The 17,558-nt window shown below is 47.2% G+C and overlaps 1 protein-coding gene and 1 long non-coding RNA gene across 6 annotated transcripts; one reads left to right on the top strand and one right to left on the bottom strand.

Moving 5' to 3' along the window:
* Positions 1-4,679: 4,679 nt before the first annotated feature.
* LOC125740352 (podocan-like protein 1) lies at positions 4,680-10,593 on the bottom strand. 5 transcript variants are annotated; one of them, XM_049011351.1, is made up of 6 exons: positions 9,318-10,593; positions 8,234-9,227; positions 7,918-8,083; positions 7,266-7,367; positions 6,274-7,180; positions 4,680-6,131 (listed from the first exon to the last, which is right to left on the bottom strand). In XM_049011351.1, the coding sequence occupies exons 4-6, from the start codon at positions 7,330-7,332 to the stop codon at positions 5,039-5,041; spliced, it is 2,067 nt and encodes a 688-aa protein (XP_048867308.1). In that variant the 5' UTR covers positions 7,333-7,367; positions 7,918-8,083; positions 8,234-9,227; positions 9,318-10,593; the 3' UTR covers positions 4,680-5,038. The 5 variants fall into 5 exon arrangements, with proteins under 5 accessions (XP_048867308.1, XP_048867310.1, XP_048867311.1 ...); XM_049011353.1 differs by having other exon boundaries at positions 9,363-10,593; XM_049011354.1 differs by having other exon boundaries at positions 8,234-9,407; positions 9,498-10,593.
* Positions 10,594-11,257: 664 nt separating this feature from the next.
* On the top strand, positions 11,258-11,669 carry LOC125740444 (uncharacterized). The gene is made up of 3 exons (XR_007397631.1): positions 11,258-11,378; positions 11,475-11,506; positions 11,603-11,669. It is a non-coding gene; the product is annotated as an uncharacterized LOC125740444 (long non-coding RNA).
* The last annotated feature ends 5,889 nt before the right edge of the window (positions 11,670-17,558 follow it).

The raw sequence follows: 17,558 nt of genomic DNA, 5'->3' as shown, positions 1-17,558 counted from the left end.
ATTAGCCCAGCGATTTATAGCTTTTTGCTTGCATGAACACGCACTGGAGAGTGCACGCATGAACACGCACTGTACAGTGCACGCATGAACACAGTGGAGGTCAGTGACTCTTCTGGCCTCTCGTAGCGGGATTCGGCTATCGTGACCAGGGCTGGCTTTAAAGGCTCGTGACGGTGTGCAGCCTGTAGGTGATGCGATATCTCGTAGAGATGTTAGACACGGCACGGGTGTCATTCCCAGCCCGCCACCTTCCCGGAGTGTGCCTGCACAGATGTGCCCTAGGGTATTTAAAAACGAAAACACTTGTTTATTCATTACTCATTTAATGACCGGGGGGGGAGGGGTCTTCTCTCGAGTCTTATACCACCCCCCCCAAAACACTATACTGACTCACACACATACACACACGCCTCCAATCCAGATCCCAGCCCAGGGGCATCATGACCAGTAGTGTGTGTGTGTGTGTGTATGTATGTATGTGTATGAATGTGATTGTGTTTGTGACTTTGTGTGTGTTTGCGTGTCTGTGTGTGTGTATATGTGACTGTGTGTGTGTGTGTCTGTGTATATGATTGTGTATGTGATTGTGTGTGTGTCTATGTGATTGTGTGTGTGTCTGCGTGTGTGTGTATGTTTGTGTGTGTGTGTGTGTCTGTGTGAATGTGTGTGTGTATGTTTGTGTGTGTGTGTGTCTGTGTGAATGTCCTGAAGAGTCAGAAACACTGAGGAGGTCCGTCTGGCTCCCCTGGCTCTCTCTCTCTCTCGTTCTCTCTCACGCACACACACGCACACACACACACTCCCCCTTACTTTCTCTCCCTCTCTCTCTCCATTCCTGTCTCTCTCTCTTTGCCCCATGTGTACACGTGCATTTCACAGAATGCCACACTTTCTGTCTCATGCCCATCCTGGTGTTCTTACAGTGCACTAAAGTCACACAAATTGAAAGCCGTGGAATAAAACATCATAAATGAAACAGTCACCCGGGATCTAACAGCTCATATTTATATTTCATTGAGCATATCTAAGTATTGGATTGAAATGAAGGTTTATAAAACGGGTCAGAAAAACAGCAGGAAATCGGCCAGGAGGAAAAGCAGTGACTGTTTTCTCCTAAAGAGTCTAATGAGTTTTCTCAGGTCCTCTTAGCAGGGCAGGAAAGCCTCTGCAGATCTGACCACGTACTCGCTCTGTAAAATGGTATATTCCAGTTACTCTGCACTCACCCCAGAGTTGAGCAACCAGAAATGTTTACGTTCCCCTTGAAAGAGAGTATTGTTACTCCTGGGAGAGTATGGTTACTACTGGGATATACGGTACTTTTCTCATAAAGGTGATATCAGCAGCGTGTCTCACAGCATCAGGCAGCACTCATTTTTCCCCAGATATACATCCATGTTTCCTGCCACATTTTCATTAAACGGCCTCATTTCCTGTTTCCCTCCTTCTCTAGCAGGGTTCTCATATTTTAAAGAAGACTATCTCATTGATGCTGTGGCCTTTCTGCCTTTTCACTGGGGCCTTTTTCACGTGACGGGTGAATGAGAGATGACACTGACATCTGCCCTTTCCATTCCAGCCCTTAATCTTCTGTATTCATGTAATGCAGACAGAGAATGAGTCTGTCATACCCCTCAGCAGATGCTCTGCATGTAATCGTCTGTGTTACTCCTGTTTTCATCTGCCTGTGTTTCTGTGTATCTTACTCTATGCAAGTTTGTCTGTATATTACTCTGCCTGTGTTTCTCTGTGTATTCCTCTACATGTGTTAGTGTGTTTATCTGTGCGTGTCTGTTTATTCCTCTGTGTGTTACTCTGCCTGTGTTTTTGTGTTACTTTGCCTGTGTTTGTCTGTGTCTTACTCTGCATGTGCTTCTCTGTGTATTACGCTGCCTGTGTTTGTGTGTTACTCTGCCTGTTTGTGTGCATGTTAGTCGACCTGTGTCTTGTGTCATGTATTGCGGGCACTCCATAGACTAAATCAAGCAAATGGTGGCTTTAAAATGTGCATGGGATATTTATACCTTCCGAGGACCACAATGATGCATCTTCGAGTGTAGCCGAGGTAATCGTCCCAGCCGTCGGATTTGTATTGCTTTGTCAGTCATGTGACAGAAAGGCACAATCCCAGTGGAGGGGAAAGGAGATGCCAGGCCAAGCATTCAAGTCCTAAGATGATATTGTATTGCCCCCTGCTGGCATGCTGAGGTGCTTTACCTCACACACTCAAACCTCCCACTCCATCCATGTAGTTGCCCCACCCTTGGCTAGTTCCTGCTATGCACCGGACTCCATGCACCACCTATATGCGATGCAATGAATGGCAGAGAGAAAGAGAGAGAGCAGTAGAGTCAACTCTTAGCCTGCGAGACAGCTGGAGACAGAGAAACTTGGCATTCAGGCTGGGGGGGGGGGGCATGGCTGGAATAGCACACAGCAAGAAGTCCTCAGATGTTCAAAGATAGACAGAATAAAAGGAGGGATAAAGAGTGAGAAACCAAGGAATAAAGCAACAGGTAGTGAGAATGAAGGGTGTTTGGGGGTTGTGTGTGGGGGGGGGGGGGGGGGTGGGCAAGGTCCTGTTGGACTGTCGGGGGGCTCCGGCGGACAGGCTGGGGGAGCAAAGCCAGCTGAGCTCAACCTCTTGCTGCTCCACCCACAGATGCTGGTGCCACGTGGCAGAGAGGCTCTATTAGAGACACACACGCTCACACACACACACACACACACACGCGCTCACACATGCGCACACACACACGCACACCCACGCGTTCACACAGGCGCACACCCACGCGCTCACACACGCGCACACACACGTGTTCACACACGCGTACACACACGCACAGACACACGCGCACACACACACGCACACACTCTCTGTCCACTGGTTGGATGCAGGCAGCCATCCCCCACGTGTCTCTTTAAAATAGTGCCCCCCAGTGGGCTATAGCCCCCATTCTTCATGTGAGAATTATACCTCATTGTACAGCATACGCTGTTGGTTAATGTGGATTGTGTAGGTGTGGGTTCTTGTGTGTATATGTGCTGGTATCGTAGGTTTGTATGAATTTTGCACACAAAGACCACTCACTGTGTGTGTGTTTCTGTGTGAGTGTGTGTTAGCATGAGTGTGTTTGTCTAAAGAATCACATTTGCTGTTGTTTACACAGTAAACTGGAGGTCTCCCTCGTCTGACAGACGGAACTCTGCACTCACTGTGTAGGGAGCTTGGATTCTAAATACCAAACATGTCAATACACACAACTATTTTGTCTATAGGTTTGCATTTGTGTGCACCTCCTTACATCACGATAACCTAATACATTGAACTTGTATTAAATATCCACTAAATTTCAACTGACTAGTTACAATGTCAGAAAATGGACACAACTACAGTTTTCAGAACATAGCTGTTCCCTGCGCATTACTGCCCTCTAGTGGAGACATGAAGCAGCTGCTTTTAAACTGAAAAATCTGATAATATCAACACTCATTTATGCACACATCTATCTATCCAGCCACCCATCCATATTTCATAATCACTAATTCAAATGAAGGCAAGACTAGAGCCTATTCCAGAGAACATGAGGCGGCACGCAGGAGACACCCTCCACGAGATCAGGGGCCACACGAAGACATGGCTGGGCCCCTGAGACACTGTACCGGATGCCCCACCCCCCAAACTGAAGCTGTCATATCCATTAGCTGTTATTATGTGTTGGGGCCCATGAACCTCTTCCACTCTCTCGCCCCTTGTACACAGGCCTGCACCACATCACGGAACATTTAAAATTCAGTTTGACATTTTCTATTTGTCTATAATTTAAGTTGACATATCTGAACGCGAGAGATAAATTTGTATCCATTAAAAGTGTTGATGTTACCAAAACACCATTTTTAAACATGTATTAATATTTATAAACATTGCGTTCTATTAAGATTTGAGTAATTAATGTCATCCAATAGCCTAATGGCAAAAACGATCACTTTTTTTTCTATCAGAAGCCAGGTCCTTAGGGAGACTCATATGGTCCAGATTTTTACAAAAACTTTCTGGGGATTGGGAAACACTGCCTTAGTGCATGGAAAGAGCATTAAACTACTTTGTTTACAAGATGTTACACTAATGACTCAGTGCGGGGGCATTTATCCATAACCTTTCGAGGGGCTTAGGAGTTTCACACCCCCCCCCCCTGGAAAATTCTTGGCATTAACAAGCTAATAACTGCCAGCTTCTTGCACTTTGTTATTGTCTTAATTTTTACGATAAAATCATGTCGACCCAGATGAAGGTTTATAGGTTCATGGGTGAACACGCAGAGCCAGAACCCCCAAAATGAACATTTATTCTGAAAAATAAACTTCTTGCACAAATTACCCCCAGTTTGAGATTTCCAAATTCCTTCTTGTTGGCTTTGTCATATTCCGTTATTGTCATATAATGACGATAGTTTCCATGCACTGTTTTGAACTCCTTCCGCTTGCTGTCTGCCTGTATGTTGCACCTGGTGGAATGTTATTCCGTACCACTGCACGCCTGGCATGAGAGTAAAGCCCACTTGATGTGACTTTACATTCATGAGGGTTTTCTGAGAGCCATTACCTTATGACGAGGAGATTTTCAGGACTTTAATGACACGGTTCTCACCATCATGTGCAGAAATTTGACTGAGACAGAATTGCTCTCATTAAAAATATTTCATCGAAAAAAACAAGCTGTTATGAATACTATACAGTTCCTCAGTGTTTTACAGCACAAATAAAGTGACCACACAAAATGTTCTATATCTATGCTGTATAAAAATAAATCACAATTTTACAGATGAATTCATATTGAATTGCTGGTTCACCAGCAATATGTACTAGGAAGGTAGGTGAGAAAAATAATAGGCCATATAACTCACATAGCCAATCACTTTCCATAAGGAGAACCATGTGACCTGTACAGTTAGTCACATTCAAGAGCAACTGATCACATGACCTGCAGATTCAATCATGTTCAGTATAAAGGGATCTTATGGCTTGAGGACCCAGTTTTTTAGTAGAAATGGACAACCTGAAAGCCCCTCAGGCACCAGAAGGCCCGGCTGTCCAGCTCCCCCATATTGATGGGGTTGTGCTCCAGCTGCACCCTCACAAGCATACTGGGGGCAGCAGTTCTGCCCCCGGAGCAGAATGCATCACGGGGCACGGAGCGTATTCTGTTATGGCTCAGTGAGACAGAATGCAGGGTGGGCGGAATGTTCCGGGGTACTTGCTGCAGCCTGTTGTGGCTTAAGTCCAATTGATGGAGGTTGGCCAGGCTGCCAAACGCCCTAGGGGCCACCTGGACAATCCTATTTCGGGACAGGCCCAGGTTCTCGAGGTATGGCAGCCTGACAAAGGCCCCTTTGCTGATGGAGGTGATAGCATTGCCCTCCAGGTTGAGGGTCCTGAGGGCCTTGGGCAGGTGGCGAGGGAGCTGGCTCAGGAGGTTTCCCTCCAAGTTGAGGCTCTCCAGAGACAGGGCATGCTGGAAGGAGTCCTTCTGCAGGCTCTTATCCACCAGGCGGTTGGAGCTGAGGTCCAGAGAGAGCAGCGCAGAACCTGCGGAGAACGCGCCCCCAGCAACCTGCTCGATGCGGTTGCCATGGAGATACAGCTCCCTGAGCCGTGAAGGGAGGCGTAACGGCACCGTTGGCAAGTGATTGTGATTGAGGCTGAGAATACGCAGGTTAGCTAAAGGGGCAAAGACCCCCGGGGGGACAGAGCCCACCCCCAGGCTGTTGTTGGCCAGGCTGAGGATCTGCAGGTCAGGACAGCGGGACCAGGCTGCTTCCGACATCACGCTCACATCATTGCCGTCAAGGCGAAGCTCCTCCAGAGATGTGGGAAGGTCGCTGGGCACGCTGGCCAGTCGGTTTCGGTCCAGGAAGAGCCGCTTGAGCCGGGCCATGCCCTCGAACGCACCCTCCACGGAGCCGTCAGTCAGCTGGTTGTTGCTGAGCACCAAAAACTCCAGGGCCAGGTACTCCTTGAGGAGATCCAAAGGGACGCTCTCAATTCGGTTGTTCATGAGAAGCATGTAGCGAACATTGAAGGGGATTCCATATGGGACCGTGTCCACACCTTTATCGGAGCACTGCACAACTCTGGAAGACAGAGAGGTTATTTTTAATTCTGAAAGAAGAAATTACTAACAGAGCAACTGTAAGCAGCTAACAGTATATTACTGAGTAAGAGTAAAGTTTACACACATTATCAAATGCTCTTTATATTTTGAAGCAGCCGCACCTCCCATAGCAAGCACACTCCGTAGGGCAGTAGTCGTCTTTGAAGTACGGGAAATAGGCTTCCTTCTTTTGCTTCTTGTCGTCTTTCTTTGCTGGCTTCTTTTTCTCTTTCTCCTCCACTTTCTTCTGCTTGCCTTCCTTTCCATGGGACTCCTTGGTGGTCACAGACTCTTTCTTGGGGGGTCTTGACCCCTGAACCAGCGACTTGCTTGTGAACTCGATGGGTACAGTGGCTAGAGGATTGACCTTTTTATTCGTTGCCATGGTAACAGCCCCCTTCTGCCCCCCAGAGAGCGGACGATCTGTCACAGTCCTAGTCCAGGTGAGCTTGCTGGCTGTGCTTTGGGTTCTAACTGGCCCAGACTCGTTTCCTTTTACTATAACAGCCTGAGAGACACTCTGGTATACTAATGGGGTGTGGGTAGTGCCCACAGTTTGATTGACAGTTTGTTTGCCTACCAAGAGTGAGTGGGCGGTGTCTCCATTTTGACTAGCAGTCTGGTTGCCTACAAAGACTGAGTGGGTGTTGTCAACAGTTCCAGTTACTGCTTTAGTGACCACTGGAATTAGGTCTGTATCACCTAGCACAAACTGCCGAGGCTCCAGTGCTTCACCATCTAGACTCTGAATCCCACCTTCATGCCGGTTGCTCACCTCCACTCCAGTACCCACCCTGCTGGCTTCTTCTCCTAGCCCTGGACCCGCATCTTCCAGATGATCCTCCATGACACCACCGTCCACAGATGTTGCTTTGTACCCCAGACTTTCACCCATGAACCATTCACCCTGCTTTGTCTCCTCCTCTGCAAAGGAGTCCCAATCTCCTGTCACTGGGTGAGACTCCTTCACTGCACTGAAGCTGAACCAGGGGTCTTGCTGCTTCTGTGTCATCACAGAAACGCTGAGGCCTGCAGTGAAGGAGAAGCAATACAAGGAGCTCGAAGCTCAAAAGACAGCACCTCCATTGAAGGCTCACGTAAGGTAGATACTTACTGGGCTGACGCACGTATCCTTGGAGAGGCACTGCAAAGGTCCACAACATCAAGACAAAAGCCTCCATCTCTCAGCTGTCCGATTAAAACGTCAAACAAAAACCTTAGCAAATAAATAAATACAGTTATCATATTTTAAGCATAACTTGAAATGCATTGCTGTTCACACAATCTGCTGGTAGTAAGTTGCTGGTTAACCACATTTTCAAAGTCCGAATTCTTTATTGTCAATTCTGCCACGTAGAGCACGCACTAAGGATTGAAATTACATTACTCTCAGATCCCACGGTGAGTGCACTAACAGCGACAAGCAAGACAAACAAGCAAGACAGATATAAGTAGTCAAGTATATACATGAAAAAATTAAACTAAATTAAATACTCCATGCAAAAACATTTAAGGCAGTGCGAATATGGTGGATTCACAGCACAAATGTAGACGAGCAGCCATTTTTAGTTTTGCAGTCTATTTTGTAAGTAAGTTGGCAAAGCAAAATAAGTAGAGTGGCAAGCGCTGAATATAGGTGGGTGGGGGTTACAGTCCAGACTTTTTAGTTCGTCATCACCTCTATATATCGAATGTATCTATATAGGTGTTCGTATGGCTGCAGGTGACCAGCAGGTAATTTTTATAGTTCAGGTATCAGCTCTTACCAACATAAAGAGTTAGGTCCTGTTGATCAATCAGTGATGCTCTCTCCGTCTTCACTGTATGAATGTGCGCGGCATGGCGGTCTCAGACGTCTAGCAGAGGGGTGAGGAGCCCACCCTGTGGGCTTTAAATCTGGGCTTGAGGTTCTCACACATTCACACAGATAACCTGCAGGGCCAAAGGTCATCCATTAGTCTTTTAAAGAACCATTTCTCTAGTGGAATGTTCACATTTACTCTCCAGAGCAACAGAATCTTGGGGATCAATGACAGAACACCAGAAGGGGTCATGTGTCCCACTGGTGGGCTTTCTGTTTACCTTCTCAGGACATTATGAGCAGTGGTGTCCAGGTGACAAGTGCTTCAGAAACTGGACTAAGCTGGTTGGAACAACTGTACAAGCTCCTCATTTCGCATGGGTGAATGAGGTCCTTTGGGAATTCTGGGAATGCTGGGAGTCATAACAGTGGACCTTCCCGTCAAGGCAGAAGGCATGTAACTGGTCTCCTTTGGATATTCAAGGAAAGCACTGGTCAGTTTTTATGTTTCTGTTAGAATGGTCAGCCTGTCTTCCCTGTTTTGCTCACTGGACGCAGTAATACGATTCAGGCCAATGTGGTCTACATGCGATTTGAAGACATCTGAAGACATGGCTTCCTCAAATAGGCAGATCGTCAGAGTCTGCATGATGAAACTCCTCCACCTGTCTTTAAAGATTTCACACACTTCTACACACTTAATATACATGAACAGTTCTGTCTTCTACAGTTTGACTGAAAGCTCAGAAGACAGCACCATACTGGTAGTAATGTTCATTCTGCCATATCTGCATGATCTCAGCACTCCTAAAACAAACAACCCAGCTTTTAGATATTTACTCTGCGAAGAAACTGTAAAAGTCAATAGTTCCACTGACTAGTTTTGATAGGTACTACTTAATATTTTGTTGCTATTCTCACATGTCACTGACTGAACTGTTTTTCTATAATGCTTTTGTCATTTAATGCAGAATGAAGTTGTATGCAGGAATGTTTAGACCGGCTTGTAAGCAGATTGGATCTACTGCTTAAGATTATACAGACCAAACAAAAAATCCTGCAAATATGTGTTAATGCATTTTGTCACCCCCATGTTACTTTTAAGGCTGTATATCCAGACAGACCCCCCCCCCCCCAGGTTAACAGTTCGTATGTGAATGTGCTTTCAATGTCCATCGGCAACATCGGAATCCACAAAAACCTAGACAACAAAGCAGTGATTAGCAACAACTGCAGCCACGTAAACCTGGATAACAAAACAGCGCTTAGCGACATCTGAAGCCACAGAGTCCCAGATAGCAAAGCGGTGCTTAGCGACATCTGAAGCCACAGAGTCCCAGATAGCAAAGCGGTGCTTAGCGACACCTGAAGCCACAGAGTCCCAGATAGCAAAGCGGTGCTTAGCGACACCTGAAGCCACAGAGTCCCAGATAGCAAAGCGGTGCTTAGCGACACCTGAAGCCACAGAGTCCCAGATAGCAAAGCGGTGCTTAGCGACATCTGAAGCCACAGAGTCCCAGATAGCAAAGCGGTGCTTAGCGACACCTGAAGCCACAGAGTCCCAGATAGCAAAGCGGTGCTTAGCGACACCTGAAGCCACAGAGTCCCAGATAGCAAAGCGGTGAAGCCATGGAGTAACAGATAGAGAAGCAGAGTTTAGCTGCACCTGTTAGCACCATCTGTATCAGCTGAGTGGTACCCCCTGGCTGGCCAACAACAGCGATTTGTGTCTTTTCCATAATTACATGCTGTCTAGTGTCCATATTTATGTTGATCCACTTAAGATATAATTGTACCTATTTACAGTATCCAGATACAAGCTGGCAATCACTGTGCAAAGTTCAATAATTCAGGGATAAAGGGAGAGGCCCGATTCTGGGATGTGACCGTTAAACATTCTAAAGGGGATAATCTTGGAAGCAATTGCCTAATCAGATGAGGAATACTGTCAATAGTGTATCTCGAGGATTGGATGTGTGTTCTGGCAAATGTCAGTGTCCAGATTGTTGTAGAAGGAAAGAGTTCTCATGCACTTAATCCTGGAATGCTATACCTAGATGGCCCTTTACAACTGAACTTTTCCTCATTAATTTGCTTTTGCAAATTTGATGGAGCATCCTACTTTTGGTTCATCTGAAGGACTAAAGAAAGGCTCTCCAAAAACAGGCGTTGTGTGTGATCCAATAGATGTAGGATGAAATGATGTTAAATGAGACTGAATGTAAACACTGCTCTACAGTTCTGAGCATCCTTCAGTCACCCATCAGAATAGTGTTTTGCTCCAATAATATTAAAGCATTGGCAGAAGATGACACCCACTGGTGTAGATCAGTGGGGTAAATCGTCTTTGGCTGTGTTCCATTAAACCAGCTAGCATTGCAGTCAGTGAGACTATTGCCTGAAACATGAGCATCCTGCTCCTGGCAGTTTTCATTGTCTTTGATTTTTATGTTCTGTTATTCAGTTTCTGTGGGGATTGACGTGTGCCTAAACCAGTTAGGCCTGTATGCCTGTGATCACAGGGTCATGGGTTCAAGCCCCAGCAGAATAGTCACATGTCCATGCCCGCCCCCAGCTCTAGGAGAACTCCCCACTGGTTGACCGGGTGCTGTGACCCCCCCAGATTTGTTCTTATATGGAGAGCGTGATGGGGTAGGCAAAAAGAGATTTTCCCCACTGGGATTAATAAAATTTCAATACTGATATACTGATATACTGATATACTATATATATATATATATATATATATATATATATATATATATATATATATATATATATATATATATATATATATATATATATATATATATCAGATCAAACCAATCAAATTGGTTCTCTGACAAGTAAACTTAAAAAGAAGTGTAAGTTTAAAAGTGATCAGAAGAGGGCAGCAAAATCACACAAAAACACCAGGGCGTGCTGAGTAGGCCTGAGGGCCAGAACTTATTATGTAGGCCATGTATACCAGGCCAATGCATAATTAGGCAAATAAATTTAATCCTTTAATTGTCTTCGGTGAATAGAAATATGAAATTATATTTGTGAACATGAAAACATTCCTGCTTCAAAACATTGCATGTTTGTCATACTCCAATACCCACCATACATTGCCCTGGGGCTGTACGGATTATAAACCTGATGTGTGAGTGTTAGATATGGGTTTGAATGGGGAAGAAAATGGGGATTGGGTTAGGGTATGGGGTCAGGGTTTTGGTATATGGTTAAGGTTTTGGATTAGGTTTAGGGTATATGGTTAGAGTATGTGGTTAGGTTTGGGGTATATGACTAGGGTATTAAGGTATGTATAGGGTATATGGCTAGCGTATGGGTTTAGGGTTTGGGGTCAGGGTATGGGGTTAGGATATGGTATATGGCTAGGGTATTGGGTTAGATATATTTTATATGGTTGGGGTAGGGGGTTAGGTTTAGGGTATATGGTTAGGGTATGGGGTTAGGTTTAGGGTATATGGTTAGGGTGGGGGGTTAGGTTTAGGGTATATGGTTTGGATAGGGGGTTAGGTTTAGAGTATATGGTTAGGGTAGGGGGTTAGGTTTAGGGTATATGGTTTGGATAGGGGGTTAGGTTTTGGGTATATGGTTAGGGTATGGGGTTAGGTTTAGGGTATATGGATAGGGTTTGAGGTTAGGTTTAGGGCATATGGTTTAGGTGTTTAGTTGGGTCCCAGAAGAACTGCTCGTCTCAGCCTCTGTGTCCTTGGAAGCTGCTTTCAACGGCATGCCTGAATGACACGACACAGCAGATGCATTTCAGCACAAACTCAGACACGCATTTTAAATGCAAGGTTCGTTTTACCTTCAAGCCGTGTGCTTAAGCTGCTCTAATCCCACAGAGAAGGTTCTGGTCTCCACCGAGCGTGTGGGTTTCATTGAAGCATGCCTCTGTCGGTCACTTCCTGCTCCATGCCTCCTGCAGGGGGCGCACTCCACCCCCCCCCCCCCCAACCATAACTCATACAAACTGGAGGGTCCAAGCTGATTGGAATCAGTGCCGCCATAAAACAGCAGAGTTGCATCAGCTCAGAGGTCACAGGGAAGAATCTGCAGCAGGTGAGGAGCAGCGATGCTGAAGGCAGCATGTTGGATTGGTTGGCATTGCTGAAAGGAGGACTTTGATCCTGGAGTTTCCACCTCATTCACCCCTGGAAGCCCGGAAAGCCCCGGACTGACCACCAGATCCAGCCATTCACAAAATACGCTGCTCCTTCCGTGCATAAATGTTGTTCTTGCCTGATGGTTCAGCCCAGTGTGGACCCAAAAGAAGCCTTGTTTGAGTAGCATGAGTGACCAGTAACAGAACCACAACCCTCCCATAAAGAGCAAGGCCTTATTTTCTTAACTCTGCAGAGCAAATATTTGAACAAATTAAGAAATATTAGTTCTCACCGAGAGCTGGCTGAGACTGCTAGCGCTGGAGGACTTTAGCATTTTCTATGTATTATGAGGCTGGAGGGAGCAATTTCATTCTGCATGATCCCTTATAGATTCATTAAAAAAATTCGTTTAACAGCAGTTACTATGGTATGTCCAGAAATGTGTCTCACACTATGTTCTACGAGATCCCTAATAGAATTTGCAGTTGTGTCCTTGTATGTGTTGCAGTGTCCCAATATTTTTACTGCACAGACATTTCAGAAAGAAAAATGTGGAAATTCAGCACTGTTCAATTTTTGCAATGGCCCCCAGGAGCTGGAATGTAATGAATGTCAGGTATAAAGACTCCTTTACAGATAAGGGCAATAATCTATCGACAGAGAAACATCCAAACAGCTCTGAGGGTTCACACTAAAGCATTTAACCAGGCAAAAACAAGCTTGCTGCTTCAAATAACCACCAGATAACACACATCTTCTACTACAGGCACGTCAAGAAAGTCGTGTTAGACAGAGCGTGTTCAGCCTCGGAAAGATTTACGGCTCTTGGGTACGCCCACCGCCCAAAGCAGGACCGTACCTCTTTGTATACAATAGGGGCCGTGCTCTGGGAGACGCAATGTCACAAGTGAGAGCAGAGGGTTCAACCGTACACACATCAGAAGCAAAGGCCAAGCTACCCGGCAACTGGCCTCCGATTGGCCCACACTGCGCACCCCTTAACCAATGAAAGTGACGCTCGTGGTAGTGAAAGTGCCGATGAGCGAGAAGGTGCATGGTAAATGTGAACGATCCAGGATGAGCTTTAAAAGGCCCCTTAACCCACTTTATGAGGCCGTCGCCCCTCACTCTCAGCCACTGCATGTTTTGCATGTGAATCCTGCATTTCCGTTCCGAAGCCAGATCGCCTATGAAGTGCAGAGGATTACAGCAGTAATGAATGTAAAAGTCAGATAGCTACCAGTCTGAATATTCTCTTTATAAAAGCTCCCTTTGTCCTGAGTGGGCTCAGCTTCAGCCTGACCTTTCTGTCTGTGCTGAGCCGGCGTGGGCAGCGTGGGGGTGGATGGTGACCCAGCAGAAGGATGTGCGCTGACACCAGAGCCAGAACCCTCAGGAGCTGGGCCAGGTCCACTGGAACCTCGAAATGCTTACAGTGAAAACTTTAACCTAACATTACACTGTATTTCATTGCACTAAATCTTCCAGTGGGTCCAGCATGCTGAGCCTCTTATTGGATGTTATGTTTAAGTTTATGCAAGGGATCAAACTGCTTTCCTAGCTGATTACAGATTAATTTTCATTGGCTTCCATCAACAGTTTTCAGGTTTGCATAACCCGGTACTGTACTGGTAGTTATGGAAGAAGGAAGGAGGGATGGATTTTAGCACACAGTGTTATACTGTGTGCTCTCTTAGCAAACACCTTGAGCCAGAGTAGTGATCATTTTTAGGTGTTGAGTAGAGCTGCGATGATCTATTAAAGGCTGACTTTAATAGATCAGGTGGTGCAATCAATCAGTGTTCATGCAGGTGTGTGTGGTGGAGGTCCTTCCATGTGAGTGATACACCCTGTATCAGACCTCACTTAACCGGCACTGACCTGCCTACCTCACAGAGCATTTCCCAGAGACCTGTGTTGCTATAAATGACAGCCAGTCACGGTGCTGCGTTTAAGAGTTCTGGGCTTTGGTCCAATAGAAACGGGCTCTCGCCTGTCCTGCGATGGATAGCAAGCCGCACCCAACCCCATGGCGTGTCAACTGAGACTCTGTAACCCGGCATTATCCGGTACCTGGGCTGGGCAGCCATCAACTATTCTTCACAGAGAGACAGCTGCTCTTAAACATGTCACTGCTGTTTTTCTTCCTCCACCCCTCATTCACACTTCTGACGATTAGGAGCTTCATCGTGGACCTTGCAGCACACTGGAGTATAATCATTAATGAGGCCATTACAGGCAGCGGTCACATGATCAGGTACGTGTGACCTAGCACGCCCAAGTACACCCTGCCATGAAGCAAGCATGATGGAGGTAAACATTGTTTAAAAGAACCAGAGGGCAAAGCTTTACACTTTACACAGGCCCTGGATCAGCAGAGATCATACCAGGGCAGGGGGTGGTCTGGATGGGATGCTGTAAAGCACAGGGCACAGGGCAGGGGATGGTCTGGATGGGATGCTGTAAAGCAGAGGGCACGGGGCAGGGGGTGGTCTGGATGGGATGCTGTAAAGCAGAGGGCAGGGGGTGGTCTGGATGGGATGCTGTAAAGCAGAGGGCACAGGGCAGGGGGTGGCTTGGACAGGATGCTGGTGCATTTGAGAGCTCATATGCTGATGCCATGGGCTTAGTTGACCGAGCTGTATATTTTCACAGAGGGTGGATACAGTGTGAACAGGAGCACAGCCCCATGCTAACCACCATACTGCCGTGGCTCAGCCGCGACTTAACTTCATTTCTGCTGCTCCACTGTGCATGAACACCGTGAGAAACGTCTGATAAACAAACACAAGTTTGTGCAGCATTCCTGGGTGTTTGCACCCTGCATGCTGATCCAAGCACACTGTCTGCAGAAGTGTCAGCGCGATTCGGCACTGAGAATGACGCCCATTTAAATGTTCCGCGTCAGCAAAATTAAGCTGTTTGTTCTCAGCACTTACGGCCAAATGCACGTTTCTGTTGGACAATACAGAACAAGACAAACAACGATTTTATGTCTGGGAGATGTTGCAGGGAGGGAAAGTATACAGGAGACTGGAAGAGGGTTGCAGGGTTAGGGCTGGAAGAGGTATGTATAATGGATGAAAGATTCAGATGAGTGGCAGTGGAATCCCTCAGAGAATAAGATGTTTGTGACGTATCCTGTCCCATCTGTGGGTCACAACACAACACATAAGGTCCAAGAGGTGTCTGAGAAAGGCTTGTTTGCGTTTGTGCAAGCGATTTTTCCCAAATCTTATGATTGGGACAATGTGACTTGGCGCTTCCCCATCTCTGGCACTTAACCATCTCTCCTATTTGACTATCCCTGCCGGCCCCTGGAGGATGGGCTTCCCCTTTGAGTCTGGTCCCTCCCAAGGTTTGTTCCTTCTAGGGAGTTTTTCCTTGCCACTGTCGCCTATGGCTTACTCACTGGGGGCTTTGGGTGAGGATGCTGTAAAGCGCTTTGAGACGATGTAATGTTGTGATAATGCGCTATGTTGTTGTCTGTACGCTTTTGTCAGTGGGCTTTCGCTTCTGCCTGAAAACACAACTGGTCGGATGCAGCGGAACATCCAGAGAGAGATAAACCACCAGCCCACCACGGACAAACGAACCCGTCCGATACATAGAAAGCCCCCAGCCCTGCTGCCCCCCAGCTTGATTGAGATCCAGTATCACTATTCCAAACAGGAGCCTCCGACCTCATTTCCTCGGTGCTTCAGCTCGTTTCAGCCCCCCATGTGCCCTCGCTTGGAGCTGCAGTTGGCTTGGGCCTTCGAGCGTGGCGACACGTCCAGTGAGTTTAATTTACCACCGTTTAAACACACTTTTCATTAAGGGCTCGCCGACGGCCGGCTGGCCTGGCTCTGTCACTGCCCCCCCGCAGAGACCAATAAAGACTCCACTCTGCTGCACTAATTAGCTAATCAGGCAGTGTTTGTAATAATGAATGGGCTATGTGTGTGTATTTGGTTCAGTAAACTGTACTTTCAATAGCGCAATTACAATATTTCCAGAATATTGCTCAGGCTCAAAATGGGGGGGGGGGGGAGGTACGTTCATCTACTGAGGGAACAACCCCCCCGAGTCACTAAGACACACATCATCTCCATGGGCACATTTCGCCATCAGGCCTGGAGCCGGCTGCCGGTTCGGCGCCCACCCTCTGCCCGGCGTTTGAACCCAACCCACCTGGACCAGCAGAATCATGCCTCAGCTTTTCCTTCAGACAGAGAAACGGCTCTGGAGGGCTGCCACCTCATCCACTCTGGTCACACGGCCCACCCTGCCGCAGCGTGCAACGAAAACAGGATGTGACATCACCCTCCCTACACACATGGCCATTCAGGAGTAACGCAGCAGATCAGCCAGGCTGTACAAGAGCCCCTTTATCCAAGGTCCTCCATCACTCGTGGCGGGAGAGGTGAGGCCTCCCAAGGGCTCCATATAGCCGCCGTTTCCTGCAGCTCACAGTCGACCATGAACCAAAACAAAACAAGATGTTTTTTCATCTTTGCAAAGCTGTGGTTAGGACAGCGGGTGTTTTTAAGGTTTTAAAATGCAACGAAAACATTGAATTTTAATATGGAGGCATAATGACCTAGAATTCTACCTTCCGCTGACCCCGGGTGCAGAAGGTACAAATAAACTCCTGACAGTCAGAAAGGTTTCGTCCTGCCTCAAAGCACAGTCCCTCACTAAGACACATCTCGGGATTCAGATATCCTCCCCCAGGACAAAAAAAAAATCACAATCATAACTTGACAAAAGCCAGGTGGCTTTTTGATGGAGCAGAAAAGGTGAGAGGAACGGAGTCAGCACAAGCAATCATCTGGGCCAGACAGAGGAGCTCCAGGAGGTGTCTGAGAAGGGCGTGACCCAGTCTGATCCAGCCTCCGCTCCGACAGACAGCCGGTCACATGACTGGGTGGCGGGTTGGGGGAGGGGTCACCGTACAACTGTACAGTAGACTAATCATGGCTGACATGCAGCAGACCCAACGGTGTGAAGGAGTACAATCTGGGTAAGAAGATTAACGTCAGTCAGCAGTTAATAATCCTGCCTCGAGGATGATCAGTCCACTATTATTAAGAATGAGCCACCTCATGCCCCACGGCTGAGATATGCTGACAGAGACAGGACCCTTTGCTCTCCTCACAGACTGCCTGTGACCTGAATGCTCACCGTGTGTCTTTACAGGGCAGGCCTGCCACATTCCTTATCTCAGGTGGGTGCGAGCGGCAGAGGCGGGGCTCAGACGGTGCACCTGCAGTGTTTGTGTGGATACCCAAAGAGCCGGATGGCCCTCACAGCTGCAGGGATGTTGTGACTCTGAGAGAGCATTCTGGGAAAATTATTCCAGGTACAATGTTACCATTACATCTGACCAGCCTCTGTCTCCCGGGCAAGGATGGGGCCAGCAGAGCCCGACTGGCGGTCAGGAGACAGATTAAACACAGGAATGTCAGCTGTCAGTATCTATACTGTCTTTGCCAGACAGCCCAGAACC

The sequence above is a fragment of the Brienomyrus brachyistius genome, chromosome 1 (genome assembly GCF_023856365.1).
Source record: "Brienomyrus brachyistius isolate T26 chromosome 1, BBRACH_0.4, whole genome shotgun sequence".
Taxonomy (NCBI): domain Eukaryota; kingdom Metazoa; phylum Chordata; class Actinopteri; order Osteoglossiformes; family Mormyridae; genus Brienomyrus; species Brienomyrus brachyistius.
Note: the sequence above shows the minus strand (reverse complement) of the source record. Positions and strands in the feature narration are given on the sequence as shown.